At 34.4% G+C, this 17,122-nt stretch overlaps 2 protein-coding genes across 8 annotated transcripts; both read left to right on the top strand.

Annotated features, from left to right (window-relative positions):
• The first annotated feature begins 1,056 nt into the window (after positions 1-1,056).
• On the top strand, positions 1,057-4,300 carry LOC117920229 (probably inactive leucine-rich repeat receptor-like protein kinase IMK2). Its single transcript, XM_034837636.1, has 2 exons — positions 1,057-3,224; positions 3,413-4,300. Exons 1-2 carry the CDS (start codon positions 1,295-1,297, stop codon positions 4,030-4,032), a joined length of 2,550 nt encoding a protein of 849 aa, XP_034693527.1. The 5' UTR covers positions 1,057-1,294; the 3' UTR covers positions 4,033-4,300.
• A 232-nt stretch (positions 4,301-4,532) lies between these two features.
• LOC117920230 (BRCA1-A complex subunit Abraxas 1) lies at positions 4,533-8,200 on the top strand. Of its 7 annotated transcripts, XR_004652221.1 has the most exons (4): positions 4,533-5,514; positions 5,659-5,681; positions 6,589-6,759; positions 7,742-8,200. XR_004652221.1 is itself a non-coding variant. In XM_034837637.1 (3 exons), the coding sequence occupies exons 1-3, from the start codon at positions 4,642-4,644 to the stop codon at positions 7,797-7,799; spliced, it is 954 nt and encodes a 317-aa protein (XP_034693528.1). In that variant the 5' UTR covers positions 4,533-4,641; the 3' UTR covers positions 7,800-8,200. The 7 variants fall into 7 exon arrangements, 6 of the variants coding, with proteins under 6 accessions (XP_034693528.1, XP_034693529.1, XP_034693533.1 ...); XM_034837637.1 differs by lacking the exon at positions 6,589-6,759; XM_034837638.1 differs by lacking the exon at positions 7,742-8,200 and having other exon boundaries at positions 6,589-6,957.
• The last annotated feature ends 8,922 nt before the right edge of the window (positions 8,201-17,122 follow it).

Below are 17,122 nucleotides of genomic sequence, written 5' to 3'. Positions count from 1 at the left end.
GAAGCACAGATATACCATCACTTAATGACATATTGAGGTGGGTTTGGGTCAGGCTCAGGCCCATATGCACATCACGCAATCCAGACTGGGCTTTAGCCTAAAATTTTCATGGAGCCCAGGGCAGACCTGGGTCCAAGGACCCGAATTAAACCGTCGTTACGTGCAATCAAAAGATGAGTGAACTTGGGTTGAGTGTAACATGGTTCTTAATGACTTAAAAGTTAAAACTGATAAAACTGTACAAGAAAAAGTGAAAGTAAATGCAAATTGATCTTTACTCGAAGAGTTTAAAATGATGACGTTTTGAGAAATTCCAGCTCTCACGGCACGCTTGACCAAAATTAATAATAATTAAGGATGTTTATTTTAGTAACATATGTTTACACGCATTCATCATGGTCTCTGATACCGTACGCTCATGCCACTGGCCATATCGTTTTGACTGACGATATTAAAAAAGTTCATCAAACGCTGTCTTCATATGTAACTTCCTAAGATGACAATTCATATGCTGAAAATTATGAAAATGTTATGGGTAACTCCTTGTACCATATTTGATTCATTATTTTATCATTAAGGCTTCTTAATATAATGCCAAAAAATAACTTTTTTTATACCATAAAAAAAAAAAATAACTGAGGCAAGCGGCGCTTGCTAGAAGGACACATAAAAAATAACTTTCTCCATCCCATCCCTCTTCTGATTAATGGCCGTACGTAAGCAACTGTTGATTACAATATTTTGAGTAAATACAGTTCAAGGTCTCTAAAGCGGGGACAAGCAACTTGCCTGCGGTAATTATCCACTCTGGATACGAGGTAAATCTCTAGCTGTGGTAGTAAATTGATTTGATGGGGCGGAGGCCGTTAGTGTCCTGGTCAACTTTCCAACGGCAACCAGAGACTTTTAGTCAATTTTGTAATTTAGGGCATGTGGGTGCCCCACGAAATATAGCCGTTGCAGTAAGTCTCCAACGAACAGAAAGACCTTAGTTACAACCAACCCTACATAAAACTAGCCGTTATGATCAACTAAAATGAAGTTTCCCCATCCATCCTCCTGCCTTAACAAGATTCCCTCTGCTCACTCACTCACTTCCCTCACATGCTGTATCAGAGCTCCCACCCATCCCTTTCTCTCCTTATTTACCGTTTAGTTCTTCTTTCTTCTTCAATAAACTCTCTTTCCCAAATCTGGAGATAGCATCACACACACCTCTTTAAGGAAAGGGGGAGAAGAGAGACTTCCAACTCTGCTCTTCCCTAATTCTATTTCTATACTTGTTTTGGGGTTAATGGGAGATTCCTTTCAGTTTATAGTGGAAGAGATGGGTGATTTGTGCCTGATTTCCGATAATAAGAAAAAGAAATGGAAGAGCCATCCGCGTGACAAATTCAAGTCCTTTCTCTTCAACCACCTGTTCTTGTTGGTTCAGGTGCTGCTTCTCACCTTTCCACTTGTTTCGGGCCATCCATGGGATGGGGTGGTGGTGACTCAAGCAGATTATCAAGCACTCAAAGCCTTAAAACATGAATTCGTTGATTTGAAAGGCGTTTTGAGTACCTGGAATGACAGCGGTTTGGAAGCTTGTTCTGGTGGGTGGATAGGAATCAAGTGTGCTCAGGGACAGGTTATTGCCATTCAACTTCCATGGAAGGGATTGGGGGGCCGAATCTCTGAGAAGATTGGTCAGCTGCAAGCACTCCGGAGGATTAGTCTCCATGACAATCTTCTTGTTGGCCCTGTCCCTACGTCGCTCGGGTTCCTTCCCAACCTTAGAGGTGTTTATCTCTTCAATAACATGCTTTCAGGTTCAGTCCCGCCTTCTATTGGCTACTGCCTTCTTCTTCAGACCCTTGATGTCAGTAACAATCTGCTCACCGGGACTATTCCGCCTAGTCTGGCGAACTCCACCAAATTATACAGACTCAATCTGAGCTTCAACTCATTCTTTGGGTCAATCCCGGTTAGTCTCACTCATTCCCGCTCTCTTATTTTCCTTGCCCTTCAACATAACAACCTCTCTGGTTCCATTCCGAATACTTGGGGTGGAACAGGGAAGAATGTTTATCAACTTCAGACCTTGACTCTTGATCAAAATCGTATCTCGGGAGATATTCCTATTTCTCTGAGTAAATTGGGAAAGCTTGAAGGGATTTCTCTGAGTCATAACCAGATTGATGGGACCATACCTGATGAATTAGGAAGTCTCTCTAGGCTCCAAGTGCTAGATTTGTCCAACAATTCCATTCATGGAAGCTTGCCTGCTAGCCTTTCCAACCTCTCCTCTCTAGCTTTGTTGAATCTTGAGGGCAATCGCCTCAATGGCAATATCCCAGAAGCCATGGACAGGTTGCAAAATCTGTCGGTATTCAACCTGAAGAATAATCAATTCGAAGGCCAAATCCCTGCAACTATTGGGAACATCTCTGGCCTCACGCAAATTGAATTATCTGGAAATCAACTCATTGGAGCAATTCCGGATTCACTAGCCAACCTTCCCAATCTCAGCGATTTCAGTGTTGCTTACAACAATCTCTCCGGTTCTGTTCCATCTCTCCTCTCCCAAAAGTTCAATTCAAGCTCTTTTGTAGGGAACCTACAGCTATGCGGGTACAGCATTTCCACCCCATGTCCTCCTCCACCTCAAATTCTTTCACCTCCACCAAAACAATATCACCGCCGCAGACTAAGTACCAAGGACATAATTCTCATAGCAGCAGGCGCTCTACTAGTAATTCTGCTTCTACTGTGCTGTATTTTGCTTTGTTGTTTGATGAGGAAAAAGGCTGCTACAAAAGCAAAAGGAGGTAAAACAGCAGGCCGCTCTGCCACAGGGGGAGGCGAGAAGGCAGTTCCAGCAGTTGGGACTGAAGCTGAATCTGGTGGTGGTGGTGAAACTGGTGGAAAACTAGTCCATTTTGATGGGCCATTTGTGTTCACAGCCGATGATCTGCTGTGCGCAACAGCAGAGATAATGGGGAAGAGCACTTATGGGACTTCATACAAGGCAACACTGGAAGATGGTAATCAAGTTGCAGTTAAGAGGTTAAGGGAGAAGATTGCAAAAGGCCAGAAGGAGTTTGAGACTGAGGTTGCTGCTCTCGGAAAGATCAGACACCCAAATCTCTTAGCTCTCAGAGCTTATTACATGGGACCCAAAGGAGAGAAGCTCCTTGTCTTTGATTACATGCCTAAAGGGAGTCTTTCATCCTTCCTTCACGGTAAGTTGGTTCAACCCAACTCTTAAATTTTATACACAAATTGTGAGTCATTTAGAATTTAGGGAAAAAGTTGCAAAGAAAGAATTCATGAATAAGAAGACATTTTATTCAGTAGTCGTGATTCTCATGAACGCATATGAACTGACTGATTAGTCTAACAACATGTGTGTACATCTTTATATATGCAGCTCGTGGGCCTGAAACTGTGATCAGTTGGCCAACAAGGATGAACATAGCCATGGGCATCACGCGTGGCCTTTGCTACCTCCATGCTCAAGAGAACATAACACATGGGCATCTCACTTCGAGCAACATACTACTTGATGAGCAAACCAATGCTCATATTGCGGACTACGGCCTGTCCAGGCTTATGACAACTGCAGCCAACACCAATGTTTTTGCCACTGCAGGAGCACTAGGCTACCGGGCACCAGAGCTTTCAAAGATCAAGAAGGCCAATACCAAGAGTGATGTCTACAGCCTTGGGGTAATCATATTGGAACTCTTAACAGGGAAGTCTCCAGGTGAGGAAATGGATGGAGGGGTGGATTTACCCCAGTGGGTAGCATCAATCGTAAAGGAGGAGTGGACAAATGAAGTATTCGACTTGGAGCTGATGAGAGATGCATCAACCACAGGTGATGAGTTGCTTAACACATTGAAATTAGGTCTGCACTGCGTTGACCCTTCGCCTGCTGCACGCCCGGACGTTCAACAAGTTCTCCAGCAACTGGAAGAGATTAAGCCAGAGCTGGGAGGCACTTCTGGTGATGATGGAACCAAAGTCCCCCCCTTGACAAACGAATAAGAATAAATGGTTGGTTGGATGGCGTTGAATTGGGTTGGTTGGTTGGATAGTGTTGAAATTCATTCTTTAATTCTTGGGTAGTTGCTTTATTGTCTGTGTGTAAATACAAGTCTATATGTTTTTGTCTGGCGTAAGTATTCTTTTTTTATCTTGGAAAGTAATAATTCTGGGTTCATGTTGAACAGAAAACATATATTTACTACAATGATTATGAAATTCTGTAGCTTCTTTTAGCTGGTTATATAATGAAGATTATTGAATTTTCCTTCATTTATGTCATTGGCTCATTGCATGATAATCTGAAGCACCCATGATGCGGTGGAAATTACAATTGCAGAGGGGAAAAAATTACGATTAACAAATGTAGTAACACAATAAAATGTGACAGGTCTCTAGTTCTCGAATTTAGGGTAGCAAAACAAAAATTAGGTTCAATAAAAGGGACGGCTTTGGCAGCAAGTACAATTTCAGAAAAGAAAAGAAAAGAAGTGGGTAATTTACTAATTTAGCTCAAAATTTGTGGTTCGCTCCAGCCTCCAGTACTCACATATTACCTCCTCCGTTTCCTCTCTCTTGTCTTCTCGCTTTCTCACAATCTGCAGTTGTGACATGGACGACCTTCCACTGCAGAAAATACAAATATCGGGGCCAACCCTAGCCTCCATGATCCAACGCTTCTCCACCGCTCTTGGCGACGTGGACGGTCTCCTGTTCGGCCACGTCTCCCACATCGCTCCCTCCTCCCTCTCCGACGACGACCCGCTGGGCTCCTCCTCCGATCCCTCCACCTTCGTCGCCACCGTCTCCGGATTCCTCTGCTCCGGAACCATCGACAGTTTCTACGACTCCTCCGGCCAAGTCAACGTTCTCGCCCTTCGCCGCCTCCTAGCCGACCGCGTCCCCCTTCGTTCCCTCATTGGTTGGTTCTCCGGCCGCCGCCGATCCCCCCTCCGCCCTTCCCTTCGGGAGTCCTCCGTCACCGCCTGTCTCTCCACCAAAGCTCAATTCTCTTTCCCAATCGAAAACTCCCCCTCCAATTTCAGACCTTCTCTCTTCCTCCTATTCGCCTCGCCATTGTCGGATCAAGTCATTCACACGCATGAGTACAAAGCGTACCAGTACTGTCTCTCTTCTCAGACTCTCGAGCCCAAATCAATCGACATCGTCAACATTGGACCCGCATTCCGCGGCCATTACGGTTCGTTTAGCCCTAGCTCTCCCTTCCCTTCGTTGGCCTGTGATTTGAGGGGTTCGCCAATGGCGGAGGACGACACCGATGCGACGCGAGTCTCCAAGGCTCAGGCTCAGCGCGAATTGGATACTTGCGCGGAGGGTGTCCAGATTGGGAGTCTACGTCGGTTGATGGGCTCTGAAGCCACGAATTATACAGCCGGATTGGAGGATTTGTACGAGAAGATGCTAGCCAAGCTGGACAGCTTGGCTCGCCTTGTGGAGAAGACTTCAGCCAAGGTTCATGAGCAGGTAAAGTCTACTAGTTAAATGAAAGAATTTTGTTGAATTGAGCCTTTTTTTCCCCTACATTATGAAGTTTCTAATTGGTTTTCATTTGAATCGTTTGCGTCCTTCTTTCAAATGAAAATGGTACATTTTTGGGGCTTTTGACAGGAAAGTCACAATGTGAAGTTAAGGTACAAAGTTGCTGGCTATGATTGACTGCTTGAGACTTGACCAAGATTTTTTTTTTTTTTTGGGTTATATCTGGTATGTTTTTGTTTCTTTTATTAAGCTTTAATGACTGAAGCATTTGCAATCAGTATCTGGGTGTTGCCTATTGTACTGGTGTTTTCTTTTATATAATTTCCATATGATTTTTGTTATTGCTCTTGTTTTTATGGAAAGAAAACAAAGTTTAAATTCAATGAGGTATTGTTGGCAACTGTTAAGAGCTCTCCTGTGTTGAGTTTACATATTTCATGATTCTTCCTTTCTCTTTCTATGGAAACTCGCTTTCAACCATTTCTTCCTTTTCCTGCTTGATATCAGTATAGCTGAGGGCATGCTTTCCTAAATTATTATTTGATGTCATCTTCTTATTTTTGTACCTGGACCCCAAGTTAGAAACTCAACACTTCAAGATGTGAAACCCCAAAACTTAGCACACATTAACCATAGCTATGCTCCTTAGCTCCACACAGGTACAGAGAAAAAGGCTGCAGTGACCTGTGGCATTACAAGGATCAATATGGTTTTTCAGTTTTATTGTGCCATTGTTCTGTGAAACATTGAAAGGAAAGGTCTGAAATGGTTGGTTAGACTTTATTAAAATATATCCCCTACAATAGTTCTTCTACCATGCACAAAATGTATATCTATTTCTGGTTTCCAGATGCATCCGCTTTTTATTTCTCATGTTTTTTATTCTTCCTATAGCTGTGATATCCTATCAGCTGGGTTAATTAGTGTGCCTGCAATCATGTTGACTTAGCTATGGTCCTAACACCTAGGCCAATGATTTCATGTTTTATGTTAGTTTGTCTTCGTAGTCATGAAATTCAGCTCTAAAGAATCCTCACTTTCTTTCCTTGATGTTGGAAGCTTTTCACTACCACCTGATTGTTGGAGCCTCTTCATGAAGTAATGGATCCAATTGCTGTACTCTGTTATGACTTCTCAATATCCTCTTTGGCTTTGTCAAGAGCCAAATTCAGGAGAAACACATGATGTAGAACAAGAGCTCCTTATTGATCTTCTCTTCTTTCACAGTTGGTTTGTTTTCCACCCAAATCTAGTTTCCAACTGAGCTGCCAGCACTACACATTTCTTGTTGATGCAGTCAAGATATTTTACTTGCTTCCATGTTTTAATTGTCCATATGGCTATATTAATGCCATTTAATCCATATGCTTGAGGTTTGCACTATGCTTGTATGATTTCTTGCTTGTGTTGGAAAGATGAGTTCTTCAAGGATCAATCCAGTCCTTATCTGGTCAGTCTGAATTAACTGTTTTGTTAAACACTAGTATAAAGAAAAACACCTGCAAATATATGATAAGTGCATAAACAAGGATTACAAATTTCTGATGAACCTTTTCTCATAAAAAATGTGCATAATAAGTAGCTTACATCACAAAACAAAGTTACATATAAATTTTCATTTCAAATATAAGGAAGGGGAAAAATAAATAAATATGATTGTAAAGAGAATGCAAAATCCAACAAATAAATGAACTGCTCTTGTATTGGTTACTATTTAAATACTTAGCTGATTCTTATATTTTGGGCACTTATGCATTTGAATTTGTTTGGTCAACTTAACTAGAAAGAAGTATTAGTGCCTTGATGTCATGAGCATTGCCCATTTGACAGTGTCAAGAATTAAATGAGATACAATCACTAATGATAAGAATTGCTCATATCAGTTGGCTTGCATTTGAAATCTCTGTCTCAAAGTGTCTATTAAAATAAATAAAAAATAAAAAATCTGTCTCAAAGTATTGTTGGAACTTAATAATACCCTGTTGGAAGAAAGCCCATTGCCAATTTCCCTGCTTGTATGTATGAACTCTAAAAGTTGCACATATGTATATGCATATAGAGTAGGAACTAGGATAACGTATAGAAACTTACAGTTGATGATAAGTTAAATTGTTTGTATAGCAAAAATGGAAACTAGATGCTGTATAATTCACTACCTCCACATTTCTCTCTTCCGCAGTCTTATTTTCTTGGTTTTCATATGGAATTACAGAAAACAGGACGATGACCCATCAAATCTTGCTGTTGACCATTGTAAAAATATCCAATGAGCATGGAATTACATTTGATTATTCATGCTGTTCTATCTTTTGGTGGCTTTTGAGCTGATCATGGAACTGCTACTGCTAGTTCTTGGGATTGGAATTCTTTTGGTTATTTAAATGATAGGGATGGGTTGATGCTACCTTCTGTTTTGGGTATATGCACACTAGGTAACTTATCCCTTAATGTGTATTCTTGTATTTTGCCTCGTTATATTTCTGCTTCCCACCCATGGTCACATATATGTATCTTTTCTGAAGTTCATTTAGGTTTTTTGTCAACTCAACAGTGCCTACTTTTTCGTATCCACGGTTGTGTTCCCAACAGTTAGCATGAAGCTATCAAACTGCTTGGGATTTGTAAGGTTCGTGGCCCTATATTTTCTATAGGTGTAATTGAGCTTCACTAAGGCTACATTTGGATGGTGGGATAGGATAGAATAAAATATGTATATCCTGGGATATATATCCATTAAATAGTAAATGCATATTCTAGGATATGATTTCCAGTAGGATATGATATAAACGTGATATTCTAAGTAGCATATCCAATGGAATATGTTATGTTATATTATGTTTATATTTAATTAATGAAATGAATAAAAAAAATATGGAATATAGATTATTTTCAATGTTTAAAATAGAAATTATATCACATTCAAATATTTTCTATTTTTTTTGGTAAAAATTCTCTTCTATTTAACAATATTCATAATTAGAATATTTAAACTTTATAAATAAAAATTTTATATTATGTTATTCAATATGTAAAAATAATTTATATATTATATATTAATATTATGTTATAAATATATAATTTTTTAACCATAAATTTAAGTTATAATAAAAAAAAATTATTTTACAAAATGAGTATATAAAAAGATAAAAAATTGATTAAAATAAAATAAATTTATGATATATGAAATATGCATATCTCATAGCATGAGATTACCATATCTCATGTAAAGGGGATAAAATAAAAAATAAAAATAAAAAGAGAATGAATAATATATTCCACTACATATCCTATTCAATGTTTGGTCAAACATTGGTTGAGATATCTTAACATGTGATTAATATATCTCATGTAGAGGGGATAAAAAAAAAATGGATAATATATTCCATTACATATCTTATTTAATGTTTGGTTACACATAGGATAAGAAATCTTAACATGAGATTAACATATTTCATATAGAGGGAATACAAAAAAAATTGGATAATATATCTCTCTACTTATTCTATCCAATGTTTAATTGAACATAGAATTAGATAAGTGATGAGATAACTTGTCATATTTCATCATAAATCAAATATGAGATATGATATAATATCTCATCTTTTATCATATTTCATGTTATATCCGATTAACCAAATATAGACTAAGGTTACGTTTGATTGATAAAATATGATATGTATATCTTAGAATACCATATCTTATTAAATATAAAATTTATATCTTTTGAATATGATATCTTATAATATATATCTTATAAATATAATATTTTAAAGTAGCATATCCAATTAGATATGTTATATTATATTATGTTTATATTTAATTTATGAATTGAATAAAAAAACTACATGAAATATATATTATTTTCGATGTTTACATTTCAATATTTTTTTATTTTAAAAAATAAAATGTCTCTTATGTTTAATGGTATTTATAATTAAAATATTTAAATTTTATAATAATTTTATATTATGTTATTTAATATATAAAATTAATTTATATGTCAAATATTAGTATTACTTTATAAATATTTTTTTTAGTTTTTCTTTTTTAACCATAAATATAATTTATAATAAAAAAACTTTATTTTGCAAAATGAGCATATAAAAAAATAAAAAAATAATTTTATGATACATGAGAGAGATGCATATCTCATACCAAAGTAAAATATAGTACTAAATTCTTTTTTATGTTATTTTATGTCTATTGGTGTTCCAAAAGTGCCTTTTCGAAATCTTGGAGAGGTGCAATTAGATCCATTGCGGCTTGTCAGATATACCGGGTGATGTGGTATTTTCCTGTTCACCCAAGAAAGATTGATTGAATTATCAACAATTTGGACCGTGAAGTGTAATTAGATCATTTTATTTTTGGTAATTATCTTAGCATTGGATTAGCATATCCTATTAAAAAGAGATAAAAAAAAAATATGGATAACATCTTTCATCATTTATCTGATTTCATGTTTGGTTGAATATAAGATAAGTAATGAGATATTTTATCCTATAACAACTAAATATGAGATATGATATTGTCAATCAAACATCATTTAAGCGGATTTGTTTGAAAATATCATGAATAACTAAACATGGATCATCCTATCTCATGTTACATGTTATATAACATCATCTAAGTAGATTTGTTTGGAAATGCCATGAATTTGGGTGGTTGGTCAGGCAGCCACGTATCAGGGATTTTGCCTCCTTGCCATATGATAGTCCAGTTGCACTGCCACCACCCTACGGCTTTGAGAATGGAGCCCAAGTGAGGTCCTCCAAAGTTTGCATTTGCAACTTTTTTGGTCTACTCACTTTCTCTCTGGTTCATGTCAAGTGTTTCAGTAGCCACTGACATCTGGCTATGCAGCAGGGCTGCAAGTTGGCTGGATTTGATTCAGTGCACCCTAATTTGAGTTGGCCTTGACAATAAAATATCAATACTCCTCGATTTGCTTCTTTAACATACTAAAGCTGGTACAAATTTAATAATATTTTGTCACCGGTATTTTTTGAAAAGAAATATTTGAAGGGAATAACATCTAATTTTATTTATTTTTTTAAAGGTTTAATTTCATTCACCTCCAAAGTTTTTAACTAAATAATTGTCTTTATTGATTTAAACTTTCATCAAAATTCTCTTATATTATTTTTATTTATTATTTTTACTCATCTTTTCTGAAGAAGTATTTAATAAATTTTTAAATATGTAGGATCAAGTATTTGCAAGAACTCTTATGACCAATGCCAGTCTTAACATAATCACAATGCTTTTATTTTCTCATTTCATTTTCACTCTTATCTTACTTATGTTATAGTTTTTTTTCTCAATATATATTAAAAAAAAAAAAAAAAAAAAGGAAGAAAAGGGCCTAAAGGGAGAGAGGGACCTGGCCATGGTCGTCCACCATTTCTAACTGCAACTTGTGGACAGCAACAGTCACGACAATTAACGGCATGTTTGGGAAATGTCTTTGAAAATGATTATGAAGAATGATTTTTTTAATAATTTAACAATTTTTTCATGTTTCCAAGAAAAAATTGAAAACTGAATTCTAAAAAAACTAAAAAAACATGTTTGAATAAGTTAATAAAAACAGTTTTATAAAATAAGTAATTCAATTTTATAAAATAAGTAAAATGAAAAAATTTGTTTGGAAGTTGTTTTTTTAAATGTAGTATTTTCTTCTATTAACTTGATATATGTAATTTTTTAGATTTACATTTAATTAAAATTAAAATAATTATATCCATTTTTAAAATTATTTGCACCATTTTTAAGTTTCTTTAAAAAATCTTTACTTTATAAAATTTCTAATTATATTTTATTTCAATATTTTTATTAGTACATATGATAAACTCATTAATCATTTTAAAGAAATAGAATTGCATTTGAAAGTTGAATTTTGAAAAATATTTTTTTGTCGATGAGAGAAGTCGATGAAACCTCATTGTTGATGGAGGAATCTAATGTCTCTCACTATAGTAGCAGTAATATTGTCATCGAACTATTGCATTGTACTCGTCGATTTCATTGTTGATGAAGGAATCTAATGTCTCTCACTATAGTAGCAGTAATATTGTCATCGAACTATTGCATTGTACTCATCGATTGTTGTAGGGTTAGTGATGTAATGCCTTAATCTTGTTTCCTCTTCTTATAGACCTTTACAACTCAATCACAGATTGTATTGATTATTTTATTTCTTCAGTCTTCATCTTCATCTCATGAATCTTGAAAATGTTTTTTTAGATAATCTTTATTTTGGTTGTTTGTTCTAATTTGAAAGTAATAAAAATGAAGCCTTTGAGATTTGTTGGTAATATGTTGGATGTTCACAATGCAGAGAATAAGGCATTTAGAACAAGAGCGATCCCTTTTCTTTGTTATTTGAATAGCGAAAAAAACTTCAAAAAACATCTTTAAATTATTTTATGAAAATAAGGGTTTTAAGAATATGAAAAACAACAAAAACAAAAAAGACTTCTTTACCAAATGTGTTTTGTAAAATTTTATGTTTTTGAAAACAGAAAACAGTTCTAGGAAACACTTCCCAAATAGGCCCTAAGGTTGATGGCAATGACTTTCACGACAACTAAGGTTGATGACCATGACTTCTTCTTCTCTTGAATTTGAATGGGAAAGAAGACTCTTCTTCTTTTGTTTTTGTTCTTTGTTTTTTATTTTTAAAATTTGAATGGGAAAAAAAAATATTCTTCTTCTTTTTCTTTTGTTTTTATTTTTAAAATTAGAATAAGAAAGAAGATTCTTCTTTTGAATTTAAATGAAAAAGAAAATTGGATGGATGTCAAAGGATAAAATATGGAAAAAAGGGAAGAGACAAATGGGAAAGGGGAAGAAGATTCTTCTTTTTCTTCTTTTGAATTTGAATAGGAAAGAAGATTCTTTTCTTTTTTTTTTTCTTTTGAATTTGAATGGGAAAAAAAAAAGATTGGATGGATGTTAAAGGATAAAATGAAATGGGAAATGAGAAAAAGATTTTTCTTTTTTTTTTCTTTTGAATTTGAACAGGAAAAAGATTTTTTTTTTTTTTTTGAATTGAAAAAAGGATTGGATAGATGTTAAATGATAAAATGAAATAGGAAAGGGGAAAAAGATGGGAAGGCAAAAGTAAAAAAAATGAAGGTTAAGGTTGTGGAGTGTTTAAGCGTATGTGATTTTAAAAAGAAAAAAAATAAATAAATCTTGTTGGAAAGTGATGTTAATCAAGGTTGTCCTTTAGTTATGTGTGTTTTCACCCAAGGAAGCAAAACCATGGGCCTTATTTAGCAACTATTTTTTTAAACTAGTTTTCTATTTTTTAGAACAGAAAAACATGAAAACATGTTCACGTTGGGATTGAGCGCTTAAAAGCAAGAGATAATATAATAAAGATAGACTTAACTATCATTTTACTATTACTTTGATATATTGACATTGATTTGAGTATTTGTCCCATATTTTTTACATTGTACACGATTTAGGTGCATTAGGAGTTGTACAGAAGATACAAGTCATGGGTTCCTTGTAAATAGATAAGTTATCTATAGTCGGTTCATAGATTTAGACAATCTAGTAAATACTGTAGTGCACCACCTCTTAATTAGAGAGATGACTTGTCTTAGTCATCAAGTTGAGTTTCCCATGGTGCGTACACTAGTGCATGTAATGCACACTAGACATGACCTACGATGAATCATGACATAAGGTTATCGAGTTTATTCCAAAATTAATAAGAAGCTTTGACTTATGAGTGAGATCGTAAAGTGGTCATATATCTCTATGAATTGGGTCACTATTGATAGAGATTAGTGACAACATGTATTCTCATGGATTGAGACAATGTGTCTCATTGGGTGATCCAAATGACACATGATCATGAAATATATAGTCGCAACAATTCCTTTAGTGGAATTTAACATATGCTTATCGTAGGTAGGGTATGTCAGTTGATCACATGATAAGCGAGATTTGTAACTTACGGATTTGAGAGGAATCTTGATAAGTGATAATACTGTCGTGTTAGATTACGGATTCCGATTCATGGGGAGTCTACCTGCAATGGACAGTAAGTCACATACCTAAGTTTTGTCTCGTTGTTATTTACATAGGGTATTGAAGTGTAATTGATTCTCTTTAGTGAAATGTTAAAAACCTCAAAATCCAATTTTGAGGAAGCTAATTGTCACAGACTTAGTCTTTTCCTAAGCTCGTGCGGCACTTAGACAAGTCAAGACACTTGATCTTGCTAAATCAGTCTTACTCCTAATGCTTAGCTTACTAGGCTAAGATGCTCACGACTCGGAAGCTTTAGGAGGCGTAGTAGGTGACGCTTAAAGAATGGAAACTTTTATTGCTCAAATGAAGCTTTACAAATGCTTTTGGGGACTCACTTGCTTGGTTGGTTAGGTTCTTGGGTGGTGTCTTGGCCAAATGAGGACCTTACCTATTTATAGGCACCAATGGAACTCTCTGAAACCTTGGAGGGTTCCTTACAAATCAAGAAGATTCTAGAATACCCTACACAATTCTATATACAAACCTATGTACAAGAATATACAAGAGATTTCTAGAATTCTCTAGAAAACCTTGGACTCCTCTCATGCCTTTCACTATAGTGTATAGATGTGTGGACATCTCTAGAACCTTCCACACTCTTCCCACCAATGGCTTAGTATAAATGGCTCCAAGAGTCTCCAAAAGCTTCATAGGCTCTATATAAACCCATGGGGAGGCTCATTTGAAGCATCCTGTGACATAATACTCTTATGGGTTCTGGTGGTCTTCGTTTTAAGCTCATATACCATTATGACATGACTTATGAGAGTTGGATTGACTCTAGGTTCACTCTTATGCATAAGGGCGTTTTGGTAATTACGTAAGGTTGTATAGGGAATAGTGAATAAAGTCTTTGAATTTGGTTAATTGATTAATTAGATAACCTTATGTAGTTAATTAATCAATTAAGACCCAATTTAGGATAGATTGAGTTACCTAAACCTTGGTGAGTTCAACTCACTTAAGCCGAGTGAGAAAACCTTATAAATACTCTTTTATGGGGTTAGAGTTTCCTTCTGATTTTAGTTAGTCGTCTTTTACCTCCAAAGAGAGAGAGAGGGTCAAGGTTTCCACTCTTCTAAAGCTCATACTTTAAAGTGTCAAGATTATGGTTTGAGTCATCCAATAAAAGATGTTGAGTACATGAGACCTTTAAACTATTCAAACGTGTTCTTTATCGCGAGGAATTTATCTAGGAACATACAGATCCAGGTATGGGTACTATATCTCTAAATTTATAGTTAATAATGGTTTTAATGTCATTTTATTTTGCTATGGTAGATTTAGAAATGCCTAGAGACATACGCATGCACCTTACAAGATTCAAAGCATGAGAACGGAGAAATCCAGGATTTCTAATAATTTAACAATAAAAAAAATAAAAAATAATATGTTTTTAGAAAAAATCTTTTAGTTATTTCCGCTTATTTTTTTAGGATTACTATAAAAAAGATAATTATATAGATATAGAGAATGATTAACAATAAAGCTCTACAAATAAAAATTATTTTTAAAACATATTTAAAAACATAAAAAACATGTTAACAACATTTCGGATTTTCAAACAAATTTTTATTTAATAAAAAATTAGTAAACAATTTTAAAATATATATATTATTAAAATCTTTTTTTTTAAATAAAACTCTACAAATAAAAATTATTTTTAAAACATATTTAAAACATAAAAAATATGTTAAAAACATTTTGGATTTTCAAACAAAATTTTATTTTACAAAATATTAGACAATAATTTTAAAAAAATATTATTAAAATCTATTTTGTAAAACTATTTTCTAAAATAAAACCATGGTATTTGGTTTCTATACAATTCATGGTCACATCAACTATTGGAGCTAAAAAGAAGACAAAACCATGGGTCTTCCTTTCATTATTCATTTCTTTACCTTTTTGGTTTTCCTATGATAAATCTTTGAACATTGTAGGTGGAAGTCACCTTAAATGCCACTTGATCTTCTATTTTTTTCTATTTTATTTATGTTATTATTTTAAAAAATTAAAAAATTAAAAATATGTTTGAAATAAAATAATAATAATAATAGAGATTTAAAATTAAAAAAATTTAACAATAGAAATTTAAAAATTAAGATTAAAGAATTGAGAGTAGATGATTAGAAAACAAAAATTAAACTAAATTATAATTTCAGGTTAAAAAATTATAAATTTAAAAGAACTTTTAATAATGGGTCTGAATCTCCAATAGAAATGATTTAGAAAATGCTAGTAGTTACTAGAACAAATCCTACTATCATTTATTTTATATAATAGTAAATAGAAACAACCTTGTAATGAGTCTTATGAAAAAGATAATTTTTTCCAAAATCAAACGAGCAATGTAGCGGGAATTTTTTTTTTTTTTTTTAGCTTACCTTTTTCCTCTTTTCATAGTCATAACTAACTAACATAATGAATCTAGTATCTTTGATAGGCATAATAACCATTGTTTTAAAAACCGGACCGGACCAGCCGGTTCAATCGGTTTGACCGTTGGCCGGTCACCAATCTGGTCCGGTTTGGCCATATGAGCAGGGGGGAGCCTTTGAACCACAGTCAGACCGGTGAACCGGATGACTTGACTCGCTTCGGGTGAACCAAACGGTTCACCTCCCCCCATCAAATCAAAATATTAAAAACTGAGATTTATAGATACAACAGAAGGTAAAAACAAAAAAAAGATGATAAAAACTAGACAGATTATAGGTTTTAGGGTTTGTTGAAATTGTTACCGACGACAGCACCGGGTAGAAGGGAGCCGAGATTGGTTATGTTGAAGTTCTCCTTATTGTTGCTCATGGAGACTTTATAGAGATTGGGATGAAGAAAGCCTAAAAACCAAAACCCTAGAAGAGAGCCTTGTTGTGGCCGGTAGGAAAGCTGATTTGGGATGAGAGTTAAGGTTTGGAGACTCGCTTCAAATCTTCTCCATTTCTTTATAAACCTCACACTTTTCGCCTACTTATTGTGGTTGTGCCATTGTAAGGCCGCGTTTGGCACTTTCCCTTATTTCTAACATTCTTATTTTACTCTTACTTTTCCTTTTTTAAATGGCATTTTTTTTATAATCTTAATTTCTTAACCACGAATGGGTCGAAGTTTTTCCCATTAGGATTGGGATTTCGGATTTTAAATAAAAGTTAAATAAAAATTATAATTTAAGTCAAACTCATCTATTAAATACCCAATCCATTTCAATTCCAACTCCAACTCAAGACGCAATGCACAATCAATTTTCCACCATAATTTTTTTAAATAGTTTCCTAATAAATAAAATAATTATTCTAAAAATCATAAGATATAAACAAACTACATAATAAAAACAAAAAATGTGTAAAAATCATTAGTTATTAATTAAACATTAACAATAGTCTATAAATTTGATTCCAACATTCATAAATGTTTTAGTAATTAGACAAAAATAATAAATCTACTAGTTCAATATAATTAAAAATATTCTATTTTTGTTTTTAATAATATAAATTGTTAAATACAATTCTTCTCAGCCCCTTGCAATGCTCCCACCCTT

The sequence above is a fragment of the Vitis riparia genome, chromosome 8 (assembly GCF_004353265.1).
Source record: "Vitis riparia cultivar Riparia Gloire de Montpellier isolate 1030 chromosome 8, EGFV_Vit.rip_1.0, whole genome shotgun sequence".
NCBI classification, from domain to species: Eukaryota; Viridiplantae; Streptophyta; class Magnoliopsida; order Vitales; family Vitaceae; genus Vitis; species Vitis riparia.
Note: the sequence above shows the minus strand (reverse complement) of the source record. Positions and strands in the feature narration are given on the sequence as shown.